General features: G+C 41.8%; 1 protein-coding gene across 3 annotated transcripts in view; it reads left to right on the top strand.

The window, feature by feature from the left end:
- The window catches only part of IQGAP2 (IQ motif containing GTPase activating protein 2), a 130,927-nt gene that overhangs the window by 11,475 nt on the left and 99,305 nt on the right, over window positions 1-20,147 (top strand). For all 3 annotated transcript variants that reach the window (XM_062017741.1, XM_062017739.1, XM_062017742.1), the window contains exon 2: window positions 9,227-9,326. In XM_062017741.1, coding sequence (XP_061873725.1) covers window positions 9,227-9,326 — 100 coding nt within the window. The remainder of the gene's footprint in view (window positions 1-9,226; window positions 9,327-20,147) is intronic.

Here is a 20,147-nt window from a genome sequence, read left to right as displayed (position 1 = left end):
GCATTTGAGGTTCAGCAGAAGGCTGGAGGCTTATCTTTTGCTATTAACTTCTAATGCCTCTGCTTTGCACCTCCTTGTGAAGAGGTGAATGCCTTACAGATGAGCTTTTCAGCCTCCTTAGATAATCTTCAAAATATTTTACTCTCCACAAGTCACTGCTTTTACATAGGTGTGTTTGTATTTGACTTGTATACCTGCAATTCTTTCCAGAGAAATGTGAAATAAAAACTTCAAAATATAAAATTTCTAATGCTAGCAATAAACTTAATGGCATTTGTAGGCAAGAGACTTCACGTTTCTCCTCTGATTAAACCAACTTACAAGTGCTGTAAGACGCTAACAGTTTTCTATGTCTTTCATAGTTGAATAGTGTTTTTCACCAGCCTGGAAATGTTAAACTGTCCTTTTTAGTATTTCGTTTACATTCTCCTTGTGTTAAGTTGAGGTGAGGTCAAAGTAGGTAAAATGTAAGGAAGTGGAATCCATATGGTAAAGTTTTGGTGCTTTTATTGAGGATTGTTAATGCATATTACTAATAAAATGCAAACAGGTGAAAGTAATTCCAGTGAAATGAACAGAGCAAATAATAAATGTATCAGAATACATGGAATTCAAATCACAATTTATTTTTTAAAGAAAGCAGCAAAAGTATAAAGCTGACAGAGGAACCTTTCACACTTTGCTGTTTGTTTCCTCATGAATTAACATCTGGAGAAGGGAAACATGTTGGAAATTTCTCAGTGTGAAATATTGTTTTGAATGCCTTGAGCCTCCAGTGATGTGCTAATGTGATCAACAAAACTGTTTTTAAAAAATTGCTTTTTTTAAAGCCCACATTAAAAATGTAGTTTGTGTTGTAAATGTGTGGAAATTGAGTCATCCAATCAGACCAGCTGCTTACTAGTATAGCCTTTTCCAAGCTTCCTTCAAGCTTAGCTGTGTTTCATGGCTTTTGGACTAGGGAGGTAGAGATAGGATGGCCTGTAAGGGAAATAAATAACTTGTAGTTTGTATTCACTGCCTCCTCAAGATCTGTCAGTCTGAGCTTTTGCTCTTAAGCTTGCAACTTTTTCAGGAATATGGCTGGAGGATTTAATAGCAAAGAGTTTTAAGGTCAACTGGGTAGTTTGTAGAAAGGAGCTTTAAAGATGTTCTTTTAACACTTAAATCTCGGGGAAACCTGTTGCACCTTGAGGAGGCCATCTATCCAAGTATTTCAGGATAAACAAAAATTTATTGAGGAGATATGTGAAATATTGCTGGAGACAATAGATGACCTCTTTTCCTGTCAATGGGCACTACAGAAAAAGACTAACCCCATCAGCTTAACACCTACCCTTTAAGTATTTTTAAGTGTTGATGAGGCCCTCCCCTCAGTCTTCTCTAGACTAAATAGCCCCAGGTCTTGCAGCCTTTTCTGTATCTTAATCATCTTGGTAGCCCTCCACTGAATTCTCTCCAGGTCACTGTCTCTTTAGCTTGGGAATCCAGAAGTGGAGGCAGTACTTCAGATGTGGTCTTACCAGGGTGCACTAGAGAGGAAGGAAAACCTTCCTTGTTCCTGTATTCGTAATGCACCCCAGGATGCCATTGGCCACCTTGGCCATGAGGGTATCTTGCTGTCTCATGTTTAGTTTGCTGTCCACCAGAACTCCCAGATATACTTCTTTCAGTTCTATTATTCTCTCTCCTTCTTCCAAACACACAGAACAATTAGTTGACATAAAATGAACCATGTTATTTTTTTTCTGCACCAGGTTAAAGGACCCTACTAGAAAAGACATGGCTATGTTCTGGTATTATACAGTAAGGTAACATTAGAACTGCTTTATGTCTTTCAATATATTGCCTTTGCTAAAGTCTTACTTGATGATACTGTAGAAAGTCTGAGGTTTAAAAGTAAAGAATGTGTTTACCTGTAAGCAGAAAGATTAATGTTAAATGTTCAGGCAACACATGTAGTTACTCGCGGAATGTCAAATTTATCTTGTGTCTATGTGGGTAAATGAGCCTTTTAAGTTCCATGGGAATTCAAGTATCTTCAGTTGTCTAAGGAGTCCCACAGCCTTCTGCCAGCATTGGCACTTGGCAGACTGGGAAACCATGCAATTTTGATACTTGGCTTCAAGAGCACAGGCTGTGGTTGCTGTTGCACCATTGCCACCTTGGTATGATAGTCCTAAGGCTCATGTGTATTACATAAGTATTGCTCAGTCTCTGTAAACAGATGTGGTCAGACTTGGGATAGCAAGTACAAGCTGAAATTGCTGCCTCCCTTTATCAAGGAAGTTGAGGGAGGAGGTCTTGGGAAAGTGAATGCATAGGCAGGAGGCTCTATAAGAAAGCTCAAGGGAAAGCCTGGTTTAGCAAACATTTCTAGTTTTTACTGGCTTGCTGTTGTCAACACTCCTGTGCAATGGTGTTTGTTTGTTTTTCAGCCTTGTGCAGTGTCTGGCAGTGAGATCTGGTCCAGAACAGTGGCCCTGTAGATCCTGTGTGACACAGTTTGTGAGAGTGGATAATGTCTGTATGTATGTTGGCCAGAAGATGTATGCGTTTGTCTGTACAAAAATGTGAGCCTGCATATGTCAAACACTGAGATAACTAGATTAGGAGACATATAGTCACTTTTTTAAGGGAGAAGGGGAGTAGTTTGATGTTAGAAATAATTGAAAAATGCCATATTGAGGAGTCTCATAATATAATAAAGTGAATGAGTCTGCTATCTCAAGTGAATCTGCCCTCCAAGTTCACATCTGTGGTAGGATTTTGTGTGCTTGCAATTGCCTTTGTTCAGAGCGCTTTCTTGCAGCCAAGTGTTCAGAGGGAATGGACTCAATTTCCTTCACTAGAGAAACAGAAAAAGGCTCAGGCCATCTGGCTTTATTGTTGTGCGACATGAGCTAGATGGTTATGACCGTGTTCTTTGACAGCGAAAGCCTATAGAAACCTGTTTTGATCAGAACTTTACATTTTTCATCCAAAGATAAATGTTTTCCAACATAACAATAGACATATAGATATTAAATACCTTAACAAAAAAACACCTATAATAGATATTTGATGCTGTAAAGCCAATTTTTTCCTTAACAGAGATCATTCAATATGCTACTAAGATAATTAAAGTTGGCATATTTAATGAACTGTTGCATTAGATACTTGCAAGTCAATATTGATTGCAGGCTCAGAAAGGAACTCATTCTGCTTTCGTAGCTTTGTCCATTTTTAACAAGCAATCTTGTCCATATGTTTTCCAACTGTCTGGCAGTGCTGTAAGCTCCTTGCTTGACTGTATTGAGGGCAGCTCAGGTAGCAATATGCCTGACTTGACATCACTAGCTCAGACCTCCTCTGGCTATAGGAGTCAGCTGATGCTGTGTTGATGCAGTAGCAGCTCCTCAATTGCTGACCTAGAAGCAACCGCAGAACTTAAGTGTCCTAGGCAGGCAGTCCAGGGCTGCTGGGTGCTTTAAAGTACAAGTGTTACTATGACTAAAAAGATGGTGCTGAATTTATTGGCCTCTTTTGCACTAGGATGAAATCATGATATGCTCTCATGTAGCCTAAGGTCTTAAGTCATTTTGACTGTCCAAAATGCAACTATCTTTTTCTTGAAATTACAGCACAAGTTTGGCAAATGCTGCTTGTTGGCAGCTTGTCCTCATGGTACAGGTAGACGTAAATGAGATGTTGCCTCCAGCCTGTTGTACTCAGCTCTGCTTTCACTGGGGCTGGCTGTGGCCAGCACAGTTTCAGTCAGGAGTTTTTGTGAGAAATAATATTGGCTTTTGTTACTGTGTTTTCAGTTGTTACAACATGGCTCTGTTAAGTGCTTTTCAGTGTGCTAATACTGGGGATGGTCTTGTGGGGAGGCAGGAAGGTGTGAAGGGGGATACCTAAAATTTACAGAATTGCTCACCAGTGGACTGGAGCACTGCCCTGCCTATTGCATGGCCAGGGCTGTATACAGCTGGGACCACCAAGTGAGCTTTAGCTAATGTTTAATTCAGATGCTCTGGTGAAAAACTCCTATTCCAGCATTTTACAGTATTCATTCATGTATCTCTCTTCTTATGCCTCAATCCTGACCTCACAAATTCTCTTCTGTCACCATGACAGGATTTTGTTCTGTCTTATGTTCTGTGTATTGAGCTTCCCTGTTGCAGTGCCAAAGGAATCCTCCTCCTTGCTCACGTCTCACTTGCCATGGGAAAAAGTCTATGGTGACAGGAAATTGAGGGAGATTAGCCATGGGAAATAAAACCCTCTGTTCCTTTCTTTACCATCTTGCATATAAGAAGTCTTTTGGTATGTCTGTGGCAAAAGTCTTATTAAAGGGTCTACTTTCTAGAAACAGTCATGTGCTGTTCTTAAATTATTATAGATAGTGATATCTGAGTGGAAATGAATGACCAGGAAGCCCTAAATGCTGCTGTAGGTTTTGGGGAATTGTTATCCTTGAATAACTTAGAATTATGGCTTGCAAAATGTTCTACAAACTTACGTTCAGTTTTAAAACAAATGCTACTTTTCCTTTTATGCTCTTTGATTACATATTATAGAAGTTTCAAGTTCAGCTTGATTTAAAAGTACAATCCATGGATCTATGGGCTCAGTCGAAAACTTGCAAATTAGAGTTATAAAACGTTACTTAATACTATCCCAAGTATGAGCATACTAATGAGACAGATCCAGTAAGCTCAGTATTGATGTCAATTAACTTTGTGACCCTGGGATTCCCAAAATATTTACAATGGTTGTAATACAAGGAGTAACTTGGGTAACGTTTACACAGCCAGAACTTGTTCTTAAAACCATTGTGTAAATGGAATATATCATATGTGAATGTGAAGTTCTGAATCTCTTTCCAGACACTGTTAGTCAGGTCATGGCTCCAATGGCTTTTGCACACCTGGACTGTTTGCTAGCTTCAGTAATTATATTGCAGCTTCTGAAGTGGTAGTCCTATTTTTGAGAACTTACATCCAGAAGGTTGGAATACTGTCATTGTTATCTACTAATGTGAGTCACTCAGTAAATGCTGCTTGTTCCATGTTAACTGTAGGTGTAGGCAGTGCCTTGGGTTGTGTTGGCATCTGTGGTCAGCAGCTCACACACTTGAAGGTATTTGCCAACAACTGGAGCAGCTATCTTTGGATTAAAGAGCATCAGAGTTTTTGCAGTCTATAACTAAACCCCAAACTAGCCCTAGGTACTGCCATGCCTATTCTTTTGCTGCTTCTGTGATGGTGGTACCCAGGACAAATATTTCAGCCAAAGGTGAGAGTGGATATAAGTGCAACATTTCAGCTGATGGAAGATGCTCAAGTCTCAACTTTTGAACACTCCCTGGTAAACAGACTTTTGTGAGAAATATGTGGAATGAGAATATGTAGGCAGTTGCTAGTAGAATGTGACTTTACTTCCATTCAGTCAATTGTGGGAAAAATTTACTTCCACAGTTGTTGCATCGTATTGAATGCTAGTATAAGTCTTCTCTCATGTTTGTTTGCAATTAGGTATGGCAATTGAAGCTTTTGTACTATGCACTGCTCCATGTAGTGTTTTATACACGATCTTCCCTTAGTGGTTTTTTTTCTATGTATAATGAAGGAATTTAGTGATCTAGCACACATGCTGTGTATGTATTGACCACTGGCTAACAGGGTGGCAAGATCTGAAATTAATTGAAATGGAGAACATTTAGGCTAACTGCCCTGGCATTTTTATTACTACTTGTAAGTAGACTAGACATAATCTTAACATTTCTCTTTGAGGGAATATTTGATTTTTTCCTCTTAATTCCAAATTGGAAGTCACAAAATTTAATTGGATGTTGAGATGCTATTTTAGATGCCTTTTTTCCCTTTTTTTTATCCTTCAGGGGATGTATGTTCATCTTTTCAGTTGCAACATTTTATGACTTTCTGGATCTTACTTGGCCTAATCCAGTGCTCTGGAGGCCTTTGGGTGAAGCTTAGTCCTGCTTTCTTGGTCCTGTAACATACTTTATTGTAGCTCTCTCTTCCCTTGTGCAATTGTGAAGAAGTTATTGATATAGTAGAAATGTGCTTACTTTTTTCATCAGTCTTTCCAGTCTTCTAATATGTGCCCTGTTAGGCAAGACTGAGCTTTCTGTCTTCAGACCAAGCTTGTTTATGTGTTGGACTTGGTGCGGCTGGACTGATGGACATACTTATAGGGTATTTGTCTAAAGTTATGGTAAGCTGTATGCAGGACTCTAGTCAAAGACTGAAGCCTCAGTCAAATATACTAGACTAGACTAGACTTTAAAGTCTTCAAAGTAGATTCTTCTGCAGACCGGTCCTGGGGCTACCTCTATCCTGCAGGTTGTCATTGTTTCTACAAGTGTCTGTAACTGCTTATTTGATGTGATTGCACTGCTGCTTTGAAGCCTGTATGTGCTGGGAGGGTAAAACCTGTAACTGATCTTATCAGAAGCTATTGTTGCAAGAGACACTCCTCCCAGTATAATCATTATAGGTGTTGGCACTCCCTTTGCTCTTCCTTTTTGGTGCTCAAGTATTCAGCCCAGAAACAGTCACTTTGTCCTTGGCAGGAAAGAAATCCAGTTTTCTACCTGAGAGCTGCTGATACAGTATCTTTCTAGAAAGCACCTAGATTTTTCACTTTTCAATGACTATAAGCTACTTGTTCTCACCTCTTGCCCTTTCTCCTCATTATTGGAGGAGTTTCAAAGCAGAACAAGTATTACAGTCCCTCAATATCTGTCAGTGTCTTCATCTACCATCTGAATCAAACTTTGCAAATGATTTTAATTAGGGATTTGAGGCTGTCCAGGGCTGCTTGATCTGGGATAACCTTGTCGAGGGTTGGAATGACTCCTGGATGTATAGATCCAGGTTGTAAAGTATTAGTGTTATTCAGGTAAACTCCTAGACTGATACTTATCAGGTGGGTTGTGTGGTTTTCTTACTTTCAGGCGACCTTCCTTTTTTGCTCCTTTGCGTATGGCTATGGTGAGTTGCGTTTGGAGATAGAAGTAAATGGCTTTTTAATGAGGTAAGAGGAACAGGGTATTGGAGCTGTGTCATGGGGATGAACACTTTGTCTGGTGTAGGCTGTCCCATCTCGACTGACGGGGCCTTAGCCCACTAGGATGATCAGCTGGGCTCCTCTGATGGTGTTTGTCTTCACCTGTGGGGCTTTGGTAGCTGAGGGGGAGCTATGATGTTTGAAAAGTATCCCTAGAGCTCAATGTCACAAGTAATAAAGTGATATATATTAAATTTCTGCAAAGTAGCTCATCATCACATTTCACTTGCTCTGGGAAGTCAGAACCCATCTGTAGCAGAGGAGTTGTGTTTGGGAGTGGGAGCAGTCCATTCTGGATGTGGTGGTAGCATAGGCAGCAGCAGCAGTAGAGCAGACTCCATGACCAGTTTGCCAGGATGTTACTACCTGCATGTTGTGTTTGCCTCCAAAGTGATGTTTTGGTTCATAGCAAGTGATGACTTGATTATAGTATTTGAGAGCTCATTTTAGACTGAGTCATGCTTATTGGAGCTACCAGCCTTGAAAGGGACTCGGAGCAAGACAAGAATCTGTTTTATCAGTGCATGATACTTATGGGTAACTAGGAAGAGCCATTTTACAAGCAAATGAAGATGGGAGATAGCAATGCTTGTGGTGATTAAAATTGAAACTACAAGGCTGAAAGCAACTACATGATGTGTTAACAAATGTAAGGTGGCATTAATACAAAATGTAGGTGAGCAGTGTCATTTGTGTCCTCGGAAAATGCACATGGAATCATTTCTGTGTTGATTTTTTTGAGGTACAGCCTTGCATGTATGTTTGTACTTGTAAAGCCTAGCTTCTTACTTTATTATAGTGCCTTTTACCTGAGTTGCTTATATTGGCTACCAGAAAGTATTTACCTACCACGTGAGGTAGCTGCACTGGGTAAACACTGAAAACTTGCTTGTGACGTGTGCCATCTGTGTGGCGGTTGAACTAGCAAAGTATTTCATGGTGCCCTGGAAGAGGAGAGGGGCCCTGTGTGTTTCAGTTTTGGTTGTTTTTTTCTTACTCAGGATATCTTGATGTTCTCTGCTAACTGACTTGTGGGCTGCCACAGAAAGAGTCTGGCCCAGCCCTGCATTTCCGTCCCCTCCCTGTTCCTGCACCAGCTGCCTGCAGGTGTGCAGGGGCTCAGACCAGGGACCTGATCTTCCTAGAAGCAGGTCTCTTTATAGCTATCATTCTTTGGTGAGGGCTGCCCCTTACTCTGCTTCACTGATGCAGCCACAGGACTGCCAGCACTGATGTGAGAGGTGATGGCAGTACACAGCTGAGAAGCATGAGGGAAGGCAGGGCTAGCTCTTCTGTCAGCCACTGACACTAATGAGTCATTTTGGTAACTGGTTTATGGTGAAGGCTGTTTCTAAAAGCCTTGCATGCTATGACTGATATTCAGCCAGAAGTCAGCACTATTGTATGGGCCTTCAAACTCTTTGCTGGAAGAATTGCAGATCTGATCAGGAAGACCCTCTGTATGGTGCAAAGTGAAGGAGATGGCTTGTGGAATAGTAGACACTAATCAGGGTTGTTTGCAGGTGGAGATGGGCAGAGTTATCCTTAACAGACTGGGAGAGTGCTTCAATGGGAGGTGATGTGTTTGCAGCAGTAAGTAGGGGTGTGAATACCACAGCTTTTACAGCCCTCATCACCCCAATTGGTGGGAGGCAGCTGAGTTTGTCATAGTATCATAAGTTCCTGAAGATGCATCTGGTTTCCAAGTTGCTCTTGAGATAATGTGTGTAGTGTGTTGTTGTCTTTGTCTCTGCTGAAGCTCTGCATAGCATGGTGCTGCTCTATCCACTGCTTCTTTGAGCTTCCACATGAGAGTCCTCAGACTTCTATGAGGAAGTGTAAGCTGAAACTCTGCTGGCTCCCAACTTTAGCCCCATATATTTGAATCCTACATCCTTCCCCCAGGCCAGGTGCTTGACAGAGAGAAATGCACCCTTGGTTTTGAACAAGTGAAACTTGAAGAATTCATGGAGAATGGCATCTTCTTGTTGATCTAAATATCTTTGTGCATCATATTATAAAGGGTCTCTTTTGAGGAGAAGGGATGACTATTTAAATTTCTCTTCTGTAGCACTTTGCCTAGCTTCTCAGTAAAATCTCTTTAAGAATTACCCCTAATGTGTAAGTTGATATGGGTTTCTGTTTGCAGCTATTGTGGACGATGAAAGGCTTTCAGCAGAGGAAATGGATGAGAGAAGGCGTCAGAACATTGCTTATGAGTATCTGTGCCACTTAGAAGAAGCAAAAAGGTAAGCAAATGAAGGAACACTTATATCTGGCTTTTAAATATAGAAGTTCAGGTTTGTTGTGTTCTTGAGCATTGTAACTTTGAATTCAACTTCTTGAATTACTTGAATCAATATTCGAATTTTATAGCAGTCAGTATGAGAAGCTAATGCCTGATGTGAAAAGTTTAACCAAAAAAGGATATAGAAATAATCAAAACAATCTTCTCAGAGTTCCAGTGGTGACCATTTTCAATGAAAGTAAGGGCTACATTCTAAAACCTAAGACTTTCATTCTGTGAGAACCTGAGTCAGGCTTATGTAACTAACTGGGGAAAGTCTTTTGTTCCTGGCTGTATTGTTGGGCTCCCTTCTTGGTGCTACTACTTGTAGAGTGACTCAGGTTGCTAAGATGACAAAAAAAATCACCTGGGCTCCTACCGGGTTAATGATCTGTATCATCCTAGTGTTTCAGTGGCAAGTGCAGGCAGGGCAATAAGATTACTTGGACTTTGATCTTTCTTCAGTTCCTCTAGCTCATTGGCCATGAGTACTCATCTCTTGAAGCGACAGCCTGAGTCAAGCAGTGATCTGCAAATGCACAGGAATTTTATCACCTTGGTGCAAATGTACTGTACTATGCACTTCACTCTCAAAACAAATATTACAAAATATTTTCATATTTGCAGAGCAAGAAAACAGGGTGCAACATCGTTGTCCTTTTGGAGTAGTTTGAAAAATTCTGACCAGACTGAACATAAAATGTTTTTACATCATGTTAATAGCAGCACTTCAAAGATGCCTGTTCTACTTAATGTATTGCCCTAGGCACCACTAAGTGTTGTATTTCTATTATGTGCTTGTTGATGATGAAGTTTTTTGTCCTAAACTTTAGTTGGATGGCTTTCCTAGGGAACTCTCTAGAGACATGTGAACTCTGATCAGTAGCGCAAGCTGGGAATCTCCAGTGTGATGACAAACCATAGGATCTTTAAAATGGAGTAACCTAGCACACTTCAGCCAGTAATCAACTGTAACACATTCCCCTGGGCTTTGTTTCCTCACTATTTTGCTTGTCATCACTGCATGGCAGTGATGGTTACTTATTTAGCAGTTGTGGGGCAGCTAGCTGCCAATGATCTTGTCCTAGAGGCATTGTTAAAAAAATCGACCATTCTTACTTTCTATTCATTATACTGTTGTATTGTTTCCTTTGCTCTTTCTTCCTCTTTCCAGTGCAGAGTAGTTCCTCATTTATATATTTGAGACAGCAAGTGTCTTACTGCTGCCAGAGAGGACTATCCTGCTCCACACAGTCCTATTGCCTCCATAGCACAGTTGCAAGAGATTGTCCTTGGTCAGCTGAGTCAGCTTGCTATGCTGGCAGAAAAGTTGTAGCTCTTTTGCCGAGTTAATCTTATGATGGCTGAGGGTGCTGACTGGTGTGATCAAGGGGTCAGTGCTGACAAAAGAAAGGGAATGGGATGCAGCCACACAGAGGGAAGAGAGCAAGATCTCCATCTTGCTCACTGAGCCCATTCATCTGAGGAAACCTCAGTGAGTCAAGATTTGATTCTACTCAAGGTTTTCCTTGGTTTGTTGCAATTCACCTACCTGCTGGCTTCTGGCATAACAATGTCTAAAAATCTAACATTTTTTCTTTTATTATTTGTAATTAATTGTCTTGGCTTATTTTAAAACCCTTCCTTCCCAGAGCTACTTGTCACTTTGAACTCTAGTCCTCTAGTTTATTCCTTGACATAAGGAAATACAAAGTTATTTTTACAATTAATTGAGAGCTGGGTGGAGAGGAGCCTCATGTGGTTCAACAATGACAAATGCAGAATCCTGTACCTGGGGAGGAACAATCCTGTGCACCAATACAGCCTGGGGGTTGACCTGCTAGATTGCAGCTCTGCAGAGAGAGACCTGGGAGTCCTGGGTGATAGTAAACTAACCATGAGCCAGCAATGTGCCCTCATAGCCAAGAAGGCCAATGGCATCCTGGGATGTATTAAGACTGTGGCCAGCAGGTTGAGGGGGGTTCTCCCACTCTACTCTGCCCTGGTGAGGCCTGGTGAGGTACCGTATCCAGTTTTGGGCTCTCCAGCTCAAGAGGGACAGAGAACTTCTGGAGAGAGTCCGGTGCAGGGACACCAAGATGATCAGGGGACTGGAACATCTTCCTTAGGAGGAAAGGCTGCAGGAACTGGGGCTGTTCAGCCTGGAGGAGACTGAGGGGGCTGAATCCCATTAGTATTTACAAATATCTAAATGGTGATGTCAGGAGGTTGGGGCATTCCTTTTTTTTCTGTTGTATCTCGGTATAGGACAAAGGGTAATGGAAAGAAGCTGAAACAAAGAGTTCCATTTAAACATAAGGAAAAACTTGTTTACTGTTCAGGTGAGGGAGCCCTGGCACAGGCTGCCCAGGGAGGATGTGGAGTATCCTTCTTTGGAGGTCTTCAAAGCCTGCCTGGACATGTCACTGTGCAACCTGATGTAGGTGAATCTGCTTTAGCAGGGCGGTTGAACGGGATGATCTCTAAATGTCCCTTCTATGATTCTATGATTAATGACTTAAATTATTATCTGCTATGAGTAATATCCTTCTTCCTTGTATTTTTTTTCGTGTGGGTTCATGCCATTAATGATTTGCTACAAGAAATCCTTCTTTAGGTCTGCCAGCAGATGATGGAACTTGGCAGCCACAACAGTCACTCCCAGGGCTGTTAGGTACCTTGAAGCACTTCTGAATCTTTATTTGCAAAGCTGGAATTTTACTGGTAACATTCACGGCCAATGCTTGCAACTGCATGAGGTGTGGATGACTAAAGATGATGTAAGATGTGCTTCCCTGACAAAGGGTTAGGTTAACGTGATTGGAGTCAATGTGGCAAACTGATGCTGCTGGGCCCTTCTCTTGTTGTCTCGGTGCCCTGGCCCCAATGCTTGTTAGGGATAAGAGGATGGTAATAGTGAGGAATGGCAGAGGCTCTGTGTGTGCTTTCAGGTAGACAGAGCTGCTATGAAAAAAAAGAGAAGAAGAAGAATTCTCCCTTTACTGAGAACTGTTGGAATAATTCAGCTGCACCTTGAGATGGACTCTTTTAATGTGAAAACAGCCTGACACTGAACATATACAAAATAAACTTGCAGCAACGAGCAGAAACATCTGTCTCCTGACTGTGTAGCCCCTAGTCCTGCTTCCACAGAAAGTGAACAATGCCATGTGGGAGGCCAAGACAGAGGCAGGGATAGGCTGAGATGGCAAAGGTGTATGGCTGTGTTCTTCTCAGCACTGACCTGTTGAAACACCAGAATGAGAAAATGTATATCCTCATTGCCCTGTTTGTGTACTTGATTAGGGGTTAAACATGTTGACTTGGGAAGAACAGCCCCATTCTCTAGTACAGGCTGGTGTTGACCTGCTGGAGAGCAGCTCTGCAGAAAGACCTGGGAGTACTGGGTGGCAATAAACTATGAGCCAGCAATGTGCCCTCGTGGCCAAGAAGGCCAGTGGCATCCTGGGATGCATCAAGAGTGTGGCCAGTAGGTTGAGGAAGGTTCTGCTCCCCCTCTACTCTGCCCTGGTGAGACCTCATCTAGAGTCCTGTGTCCAGTTCTGGGCTCCCCAGCTCAAAAGGGACAGAGAACTTCTGGAGAGAGTCTGGTGCAGGACCACCAAGATGATCAAAGGACTTGGTACATTTTTCTTATGAGGAAAGGCTGCAGGATCTGGGACCCTTCCAACTTGAGAAGAGATTGAGGGGGGACCTTATTAATACTTTTCAAGTATTTGAAAGGTGTGTGTGAAGAGGATGGGGCAACACTTTTTTCCCTATTGTCCAGTGATAGTGCTAGGGGTAACAGACAAAAGCTGGAACAAAAAGTTCCCTTTAAACTTGAGGAAAAACTTCTTTACTATGAGTCTGAGGGAGCCCTGGGACAGGCTGCCCTGGGAGGTTGTGGAGTTTTCAAAACCTGCCTGGATGTGCTCCTGTGTGGACCTGCTTTAGCAGGGGGATTGGACTAGATCTTTAGAGGTCTCTTCCAGTCACTACCATTTTGTGATTGACATGCAGTGTCTATTTTGCACTTGCACAGTTATAGCATTTTCTTTGTCACAAGAGAGCCAGAACAAAACTAATTAATCAGGAAAGTGATATAGATAGCCTTGTAGGGAGCAACGGGGTCATAATTCAACTGTGTCAAAATAAGACCAGTGCAAATTGATGAGGCTTAGGTGTCAGGCACAGGCTGCCTCAACAGCACATGGTGTGTTCTGCCCTTCAGCTGAACTGGGGGTGCAGTTCCACAGGACGCAGCAACTGATGGATCAGCTTTTCCTGCTGCTGAGTGGAGGGGTTCTATCTGGGTTCCCTAGTGCTGGGGTAGTCCCTGTGGGATGCACAGGACATCCTTTCTGGCTACGTGTTTGTGGTAGTGAGGCTGGATGGGAAGAGATGAGACTGGTTATGTTGACCCCAGGTGCAGCAGCTGGTTGCGAAATGTCCCAGAGCTGTGGCTGCTGACTGCTTTCTCTCAGTAGTGTCTCATGTCCTGGAGGTAAGAACTGCTTCTCTGACACATGTGACTTCTGTTTACAGTTGCAAGATTTTTTTCTTCTATGAAACCTGAATGAATAGAGAAGACTCTTTAGTGTACAGGACACTGAATAATAATGACAATAAATAGAGTGAAAAAGGTAAAGCAAGGTGAGTTTTTCCATTCAATTGACTGCTGCAGAAATGACAGCAAATACCATTTCAGCTAATCGGTAGCATGCAAATACAATGTATTTTAGCCCATATTGAAGAGAAACACTGAAATAAGTAATAAATAACAAATGATAGGGGTAGAGCATGGCTGTGACAGTACAACAGCAGGACTTATTTTTTTTCCTTACTGTATTTGTTATCAAAATAATATTTTATAGCAGCTCTGCATTTTTAAATGCCAGAGTTAATTAAATGGTTGAAGAATGTGTACTTTCAGCTGCTGTTCAGACCACTGTTTGCACACTTACTTCCGCTAGCCCGGCTTTAATAAAAACTTTCCAAGTTTAATATGAAAGAAGAATCTTATTGCTGGTAGCTTTTGCTTCTGCAAATGCCTTCTGTGCTAGGAACAGTATCTGTTATATGTATGCAGCACAGGAAATTGGTTTTTAAACACAATGAAAAGACTGGTAGTATCAGCTGAGACCAGTGATGTTTGAATAGGGTGTTATATTTGATTTTGAAGAAAAAAACATTTTGTTCTCTTAGACTGCTGACCCTTTTCTCCCCAAAACCACACATCTGAAAAATCAAGTTTTTGGTTGCTCTTCTATGTAGCTTGATTTCTTACTTTTACCTTTAAAGAAAATTTATTGCATATTAAAAAAGAAGGAAAAAAAAAGGAAAATATCCAGTATCCTTGAACTCTTGAGAACAATAAACTCAAGAATAAGCAATTAAGAGTAGGAATTTTCTCACTTCAAACAATGGAGTCCTCTCTAACAGAAACTCTCCAGATATTCCATCAATACATTTCCCAGTGCCACTTGAGAAATTCTTCTGTTCAATAACAGACTTAAAGTGGATATGAAGAGCTGTCACAAGCCCCAATGCCTTATGAGATTAATTTTAATAGATAAAATTTACACTAATATCCTCCTTTCCAACAATTGTTTGATACCTAGAACATCAGATTCTGCCTTGAACTTTGCTTTTGCTGTTGCTTGTCTCTTTGCAGATGTGCATTACTGCACTGTAAAAAATGGACTAGTTTTCCATAGCAAGGTTTTAGCAGTGGGGTGGTTTCTGTGAGAAGCCACCAGAAGCTTCCCCCATGTGTGACAAAGCCAAAGCCACCTGGCTCCAAGATGGATTCACTACTGGCCAAGGCCAAGCCCATCAACAACAGTGATAGTGCCTCTGTGAGAACATATTTTAAAAGGTAAAAAAAAAAAACTTGCACAGGAGCATTTTGAGAGAATAAGAATGTGAAAAACAACTCTGCAGACACCAAGGCCAGTCCAGAGGGCAGTGAGAAGATGCTCCAGGCCTGGAGCAGAGATTCTTGTGCAGCCCATGGTGAGGCAGACCCTGCCTCTTCAGCCATGGGGGAGAAGAGATACACCCATGGCCCCAGGAGGAGCCTGCACTGCAGCAGGGGGATGTGCCCAAAGGAGGCTGTGACCCTATATGAAAAACACACTGCTGCAGGCTTCTGGCAGCACATGTGAACCTGTGGGGAGAGAGGACCTCATGCAGGACCAGGTTTGCTGTCGGGACTTGAGACCCTGTAGGGCAGCCATGCTGCATCAGTCTTTTCCTGAAAGACTGGGCCCATGCAAGGGTCACACTCTTGAGAAATTTATGAAGAACTATAGCCTGTGGGAATTACTTGTCCTGGAGAAGTTGTGGAGGACTGCCTCCTGTGTGAGGAACCTCATGGTGGACCAGGGGAAGAGTATGAGGAGTCCTCCTAAGGAGGAAGGAGCAGCAGAGACAATCTGTGATGAACTGACTATAACCTCCATTCCCTGTTTCCCCTGTGCTTCTAGTGGGGAAAAAGTAGAAAACTCTGGAGTATAGGAAGGGGAGGGTGAGAGGAAGATGTTTTAAGACTCTATTTTTCTTTCTTCTGATATAATTTCTCAAAGTTGAGCCTGTTTTGCTCATAATGATAATTGGTGAGTGACCCTGTCCTTATTTAGACCTATAAGCCTTTTGTTACATGTTCTTAGCTGTCCCCAGCTGAGGAGAGGGAGTGACAGAGCAAGTTTGGTGGGCATTTGACATCCCCCTGATAATACAGATTTGAGGGATTATAAACCATGATTGAAGTTTTGGCATATAATGCAAATCAAGTTTGCAGTAAATCTATTGTGTCTGGCTAGCATTATAATCATCCGTAATTAAGCAGACACTATTTCTCTTAGCTTCTTGAAAATTACGGTTTCTTATACTAAACTTGAATTTGAGCCATTGGAGACCTCATTGTACTAACCTTTTCTATTCATGTGTGAAATGCAATACACCTTGTTTCACAGAGTATATGCTGCAATTTCATAACCAGGACTGCCAGCATTTGTCTTATTTCTTCTTGCTTAGCCATTCAATAGGACAGGAACTTGTGTGAAACGCAGAAGCTTTAGTTTTCAGTGTTGGGGCAATGAAGACACAGTGAAGGAAAACTATCAAGGAAATTTCTTTTGAGAGGTAGCTTTTTATTTTGAAAGTGTAAATCCTCATTCTTTTCTAATTTCTCTGCAATAGAAAAATCAAATAATCCCCTTTAGGTTCCAAAACCTGCCTACTTTGTTGTACTGGGCTTTATTAAATTGATTTGCAATGGCTAGTTTCGGTACTGGTCACTGATTAAAATCACAGTTGGCAGCTGCTGTGTAAAAATGTACATGTGGTTTAATATACTTAAAAGGTCAAACCCTGAAGTGCGTAATTGGCTTCAGTTAAAGCTAATAGTTTTTTAGCACTATAGCATCATAAAAAGCTCAAGTGGCTCCAGTTGTCAGATTGCGAGACCATGGAGGGTTGTTTTGGAGCTTACTCCATTCCTTGGGGGGTTTTGGGGTCCTATGAATGCTTGGTACTACATGAGAATTCTGCCAGGTTTCATACTGTTGTTTCTCTACGAGCAAAGTTGTGGACCATGCAGTCCTGGCAGCTCATGAGTGAACTAATGCCATTTAAATGCTCTATTTTAAGTCCATTTCTTTCAGACTACAGGAAATTCTTTGAAGCTTTGTGCTTAGACATAAATGCATAACACTGCAATATAACTGTACAACTAGTTGACTGTAAGCATAAAGTGTTAAGGTACTTCTTGGTAAGCTGGTTTGTATAGGTTTCTCAAAAAATAATTCTGGGAGTGCTAGTCTTCTGACACTGTTACTTATGAACATTGGCTCTCCTCTTTGTCTACCTTAAGCCTAATACAGCACTAGTGAATGTGGCTGGTAGTAACTCTCTAAAGCCAAAATGTTTGATGTTAGGGTGCTTCATGAGATGAAATTGTGGGAAGGATCCTACTTAGCTGGGATATACCTGTCCCTGAAGTAGCTCTATCTTCACAGAGGTATTGATCAACAAGTATACTTGCTGTTTCAGGTCACAGTCCTTGAGGGCCCTTACCTAGCAGATGGGCTACCAGCTATTGAGTTGAACAGGTTTTTGGTCTAGATAGTTATACAATTGTGCAGATAGGCCAGAGTTGTCTTATGCAGGTGTCAGTGACATCAATCAATCCAACAATTGCTTGGGTAGTGATATTTGCATAAGAAAAGTTCTGAAGGAGAGAGAAGAAACCTTTGTGCTAGTTTCTGTACAGGATGCATTGACCTGCTCCCTGGGATGTTGAGGTAATTTGTGCAGACATTATGGGTCATTGCTCAGTGTGTATAGTTGTGGAATAATGCTTCTGAGTAATGATGGATGTGACCTTTGTTTTTTGGAGACTAAACCACATGGCACTTATCCCATAGCATGCATTGAAGCTAACAGTACAGTAATTTCAGGGCCAGTTCTCTTTCCCATAGTTTTCCCCATTTCTTTTAGGCATTACCCTCCTGTAAAAGGAATTGTGAGTGACAAATTTGAAGCTAGTTCATGCTCTGATGTCCTCATGTTGGTGTAGTTTGTAGGTTCAGCTTCACCGAGAGAGTGCATAGCATTTTCATTACTCCTTTACTTTCCTCTTTGCCACTTGGATTATCTGTAGTGTGACTCAAAAGCCTATTTGACTTCATACTCCACCTGTAAGATTAGCTGCTTGTCAGATCAAACTGACAGCTTCATTCTGCACCCTGAGCAGCTCCTAGTTAATATTAAGTGTAACCTGAGGTGGCCTCACTAAGGTATCAATAGCAGCTGAGTCATTACAGAGCCCTATGGAGCATACCAAGGGGCAGGAAAGCAGGCTATCGGAGGGGGCTGGTGGGGATTCTTATCCATCACTGCCTAAACTTTCACATCTAAAAGAATGATAAAGGAAAGCTTGAGACTGAGTTGTACAGGCAGGAACACAACTGTGGATATGAGAGGAAGCAGAGGGACTTTGTGTTTGCACCTTGCCTAAGGGATTCATATGAAGTTGCTGTTCAAAAGAACCTATGACTGTAATGGTGGAATGGAAGGAATGTTTTATTCTTTGCTTAGTGTTGAAGGGCTGAAGTATTAATCTTTGTGTAGGTTGTTCTGCGCTGTTTGGACTCTGGTCAGTAAGAGTATAGTTCATGTTCACCTGAGAGCAACTAAGGCCTTTACTTCCCTATGTATTAATGATGGAGTAAATCACAGCACGTGGGCCAGGGCACATGTGATGATTGCCTGCCATGCTGCTGGTGTAGTTGAGCATCAAGTGGTACATTCTGCCTGGCATATATACCATTGTGCTATACTGTAGCATTCAAGAAGCTTTGTAATGATGTGTCTTTTTGCCTTTGGACTAGAGGAAGAAATTACCTGGGCTGACCAAACATGCTTTGTAACAGTTCGTTTGTCAGGAGTGTACTTTCACATGCTGAGATCCTCCTTTTCCAGCTGCCATGTCCTGGAGAGCTGTTGATCTTTGGAAGAAGTGTTTGTTCAGGCTCTTGCAGAAACTGCTTTGGGGAGACATGAATGCCTTTTTACAGACCAGAAAAGGTGAGGCAGCAACTTTACTCTTTGGTAATCTTTATAGCACTACTTTGTGTAAACCTCTGCTGCAAGTGAGGAGCCCACAGATAATGTGCTAATGGGATCTGACTGCATTGGAAACATGAAATTGAGTGTTCACAAGAAACATGCTTTTAGAGGCTTTTGCTGTAGTTTTGTGGCTGTTAGATGTTGAGATCCCTGTGACTTCACTGCTACTCTGGGACTAGAGACTCTAAAACTGGTCCTGTAATTCCTGAGACATGCAAAAGAACTAATGTGTTGCTATACCTCCAGTTCTGGATCAGAAAAACAACCCAGTAAGTGGAGGGGTCAGTGCTCACTGACTGAGTAGATGTGGCTTTGCATTTGATTCCTGTCTTTCAGCTGCTCTGGGCAAGTACTTCATGGGATAGGGCAGCTGCTGAGGGATTTAAGTCTGCGTTCCCTTAAAAAATATTTTTTGATGCAAGTATCTCACCAATCCACTGACTGGAGAAGGAGCACTGTGACACTGTACCTCCTGTCTTTGGGTATAGAGTAACATTAGGAAGTGCTTTGTCTGTTGTTCACTACAGACCATGTGAATCCCGTGTTACTAGACACAGTTCCTGCAGAACCCACAGTGTTCCCCACCACGACACAAGTGACAGCCCTCTGAGAGACTCTCCTGCTGACAATTAGGACTTGTGAAGATGCTTTTTAAAGCAACATGTGGTCAGACTTATAAGTAAGCTGGTTAAGTAGGGGCTTTAGGGTGCTGTGTACTCTATTGTTTGCTGTTGGTATCAGTGTTTCACAAGCTTTAGAGAAGATGTGCTTCTACTTACCAACATTTAAATTCTATGATATATTAAGAGGTGGGGTATAGCAGTGTCACAGAGTTGCTAAGAGCATGTGTGCATCTTGCAGAAACTTGGATATTTGTGAGATCTCTTAATATTCTAGAGTCATTGTTATCTGAAGCTGTTTGTGTGTTAGCCTCCCATAATTGCTTTTGCTTTTCTTGTGAATAGATGTAGAGATAGGTATGTGCAGGCTTCTATGTGACCTCCATTTGAGTTAGAGAGCTGTGAAAATGGCTCTTGGTGCTTCAACGTTTGCTTGGTTTCCAGCTGTCCATATTTCTCTATTTTGTCATGTACAGGAAGAGAGATTTCAGGGTAATCTCTACAATCCCAGGTTGAACACTGACAGG

The sequence above is a fragment of the Colius striatus genome, chromosome Z, assembly GCF_028858725.1.
Source record: "Colius striatus isolate bColStr4 chromosome Z, bColStr4.1.hap1, whole genome shotgun sequence".
NCBI classification, from domain to species: Eukaryota; Metazoa; Chordata; class Aves; order Coliiformes; family Coliidae; genus Colius; species Colius striatus.
The sequence above is the reverse complement of the archived record's forward strand: the minus strand, read 5'-3'. Positions and strand labels throughout refer to the sequence as shown.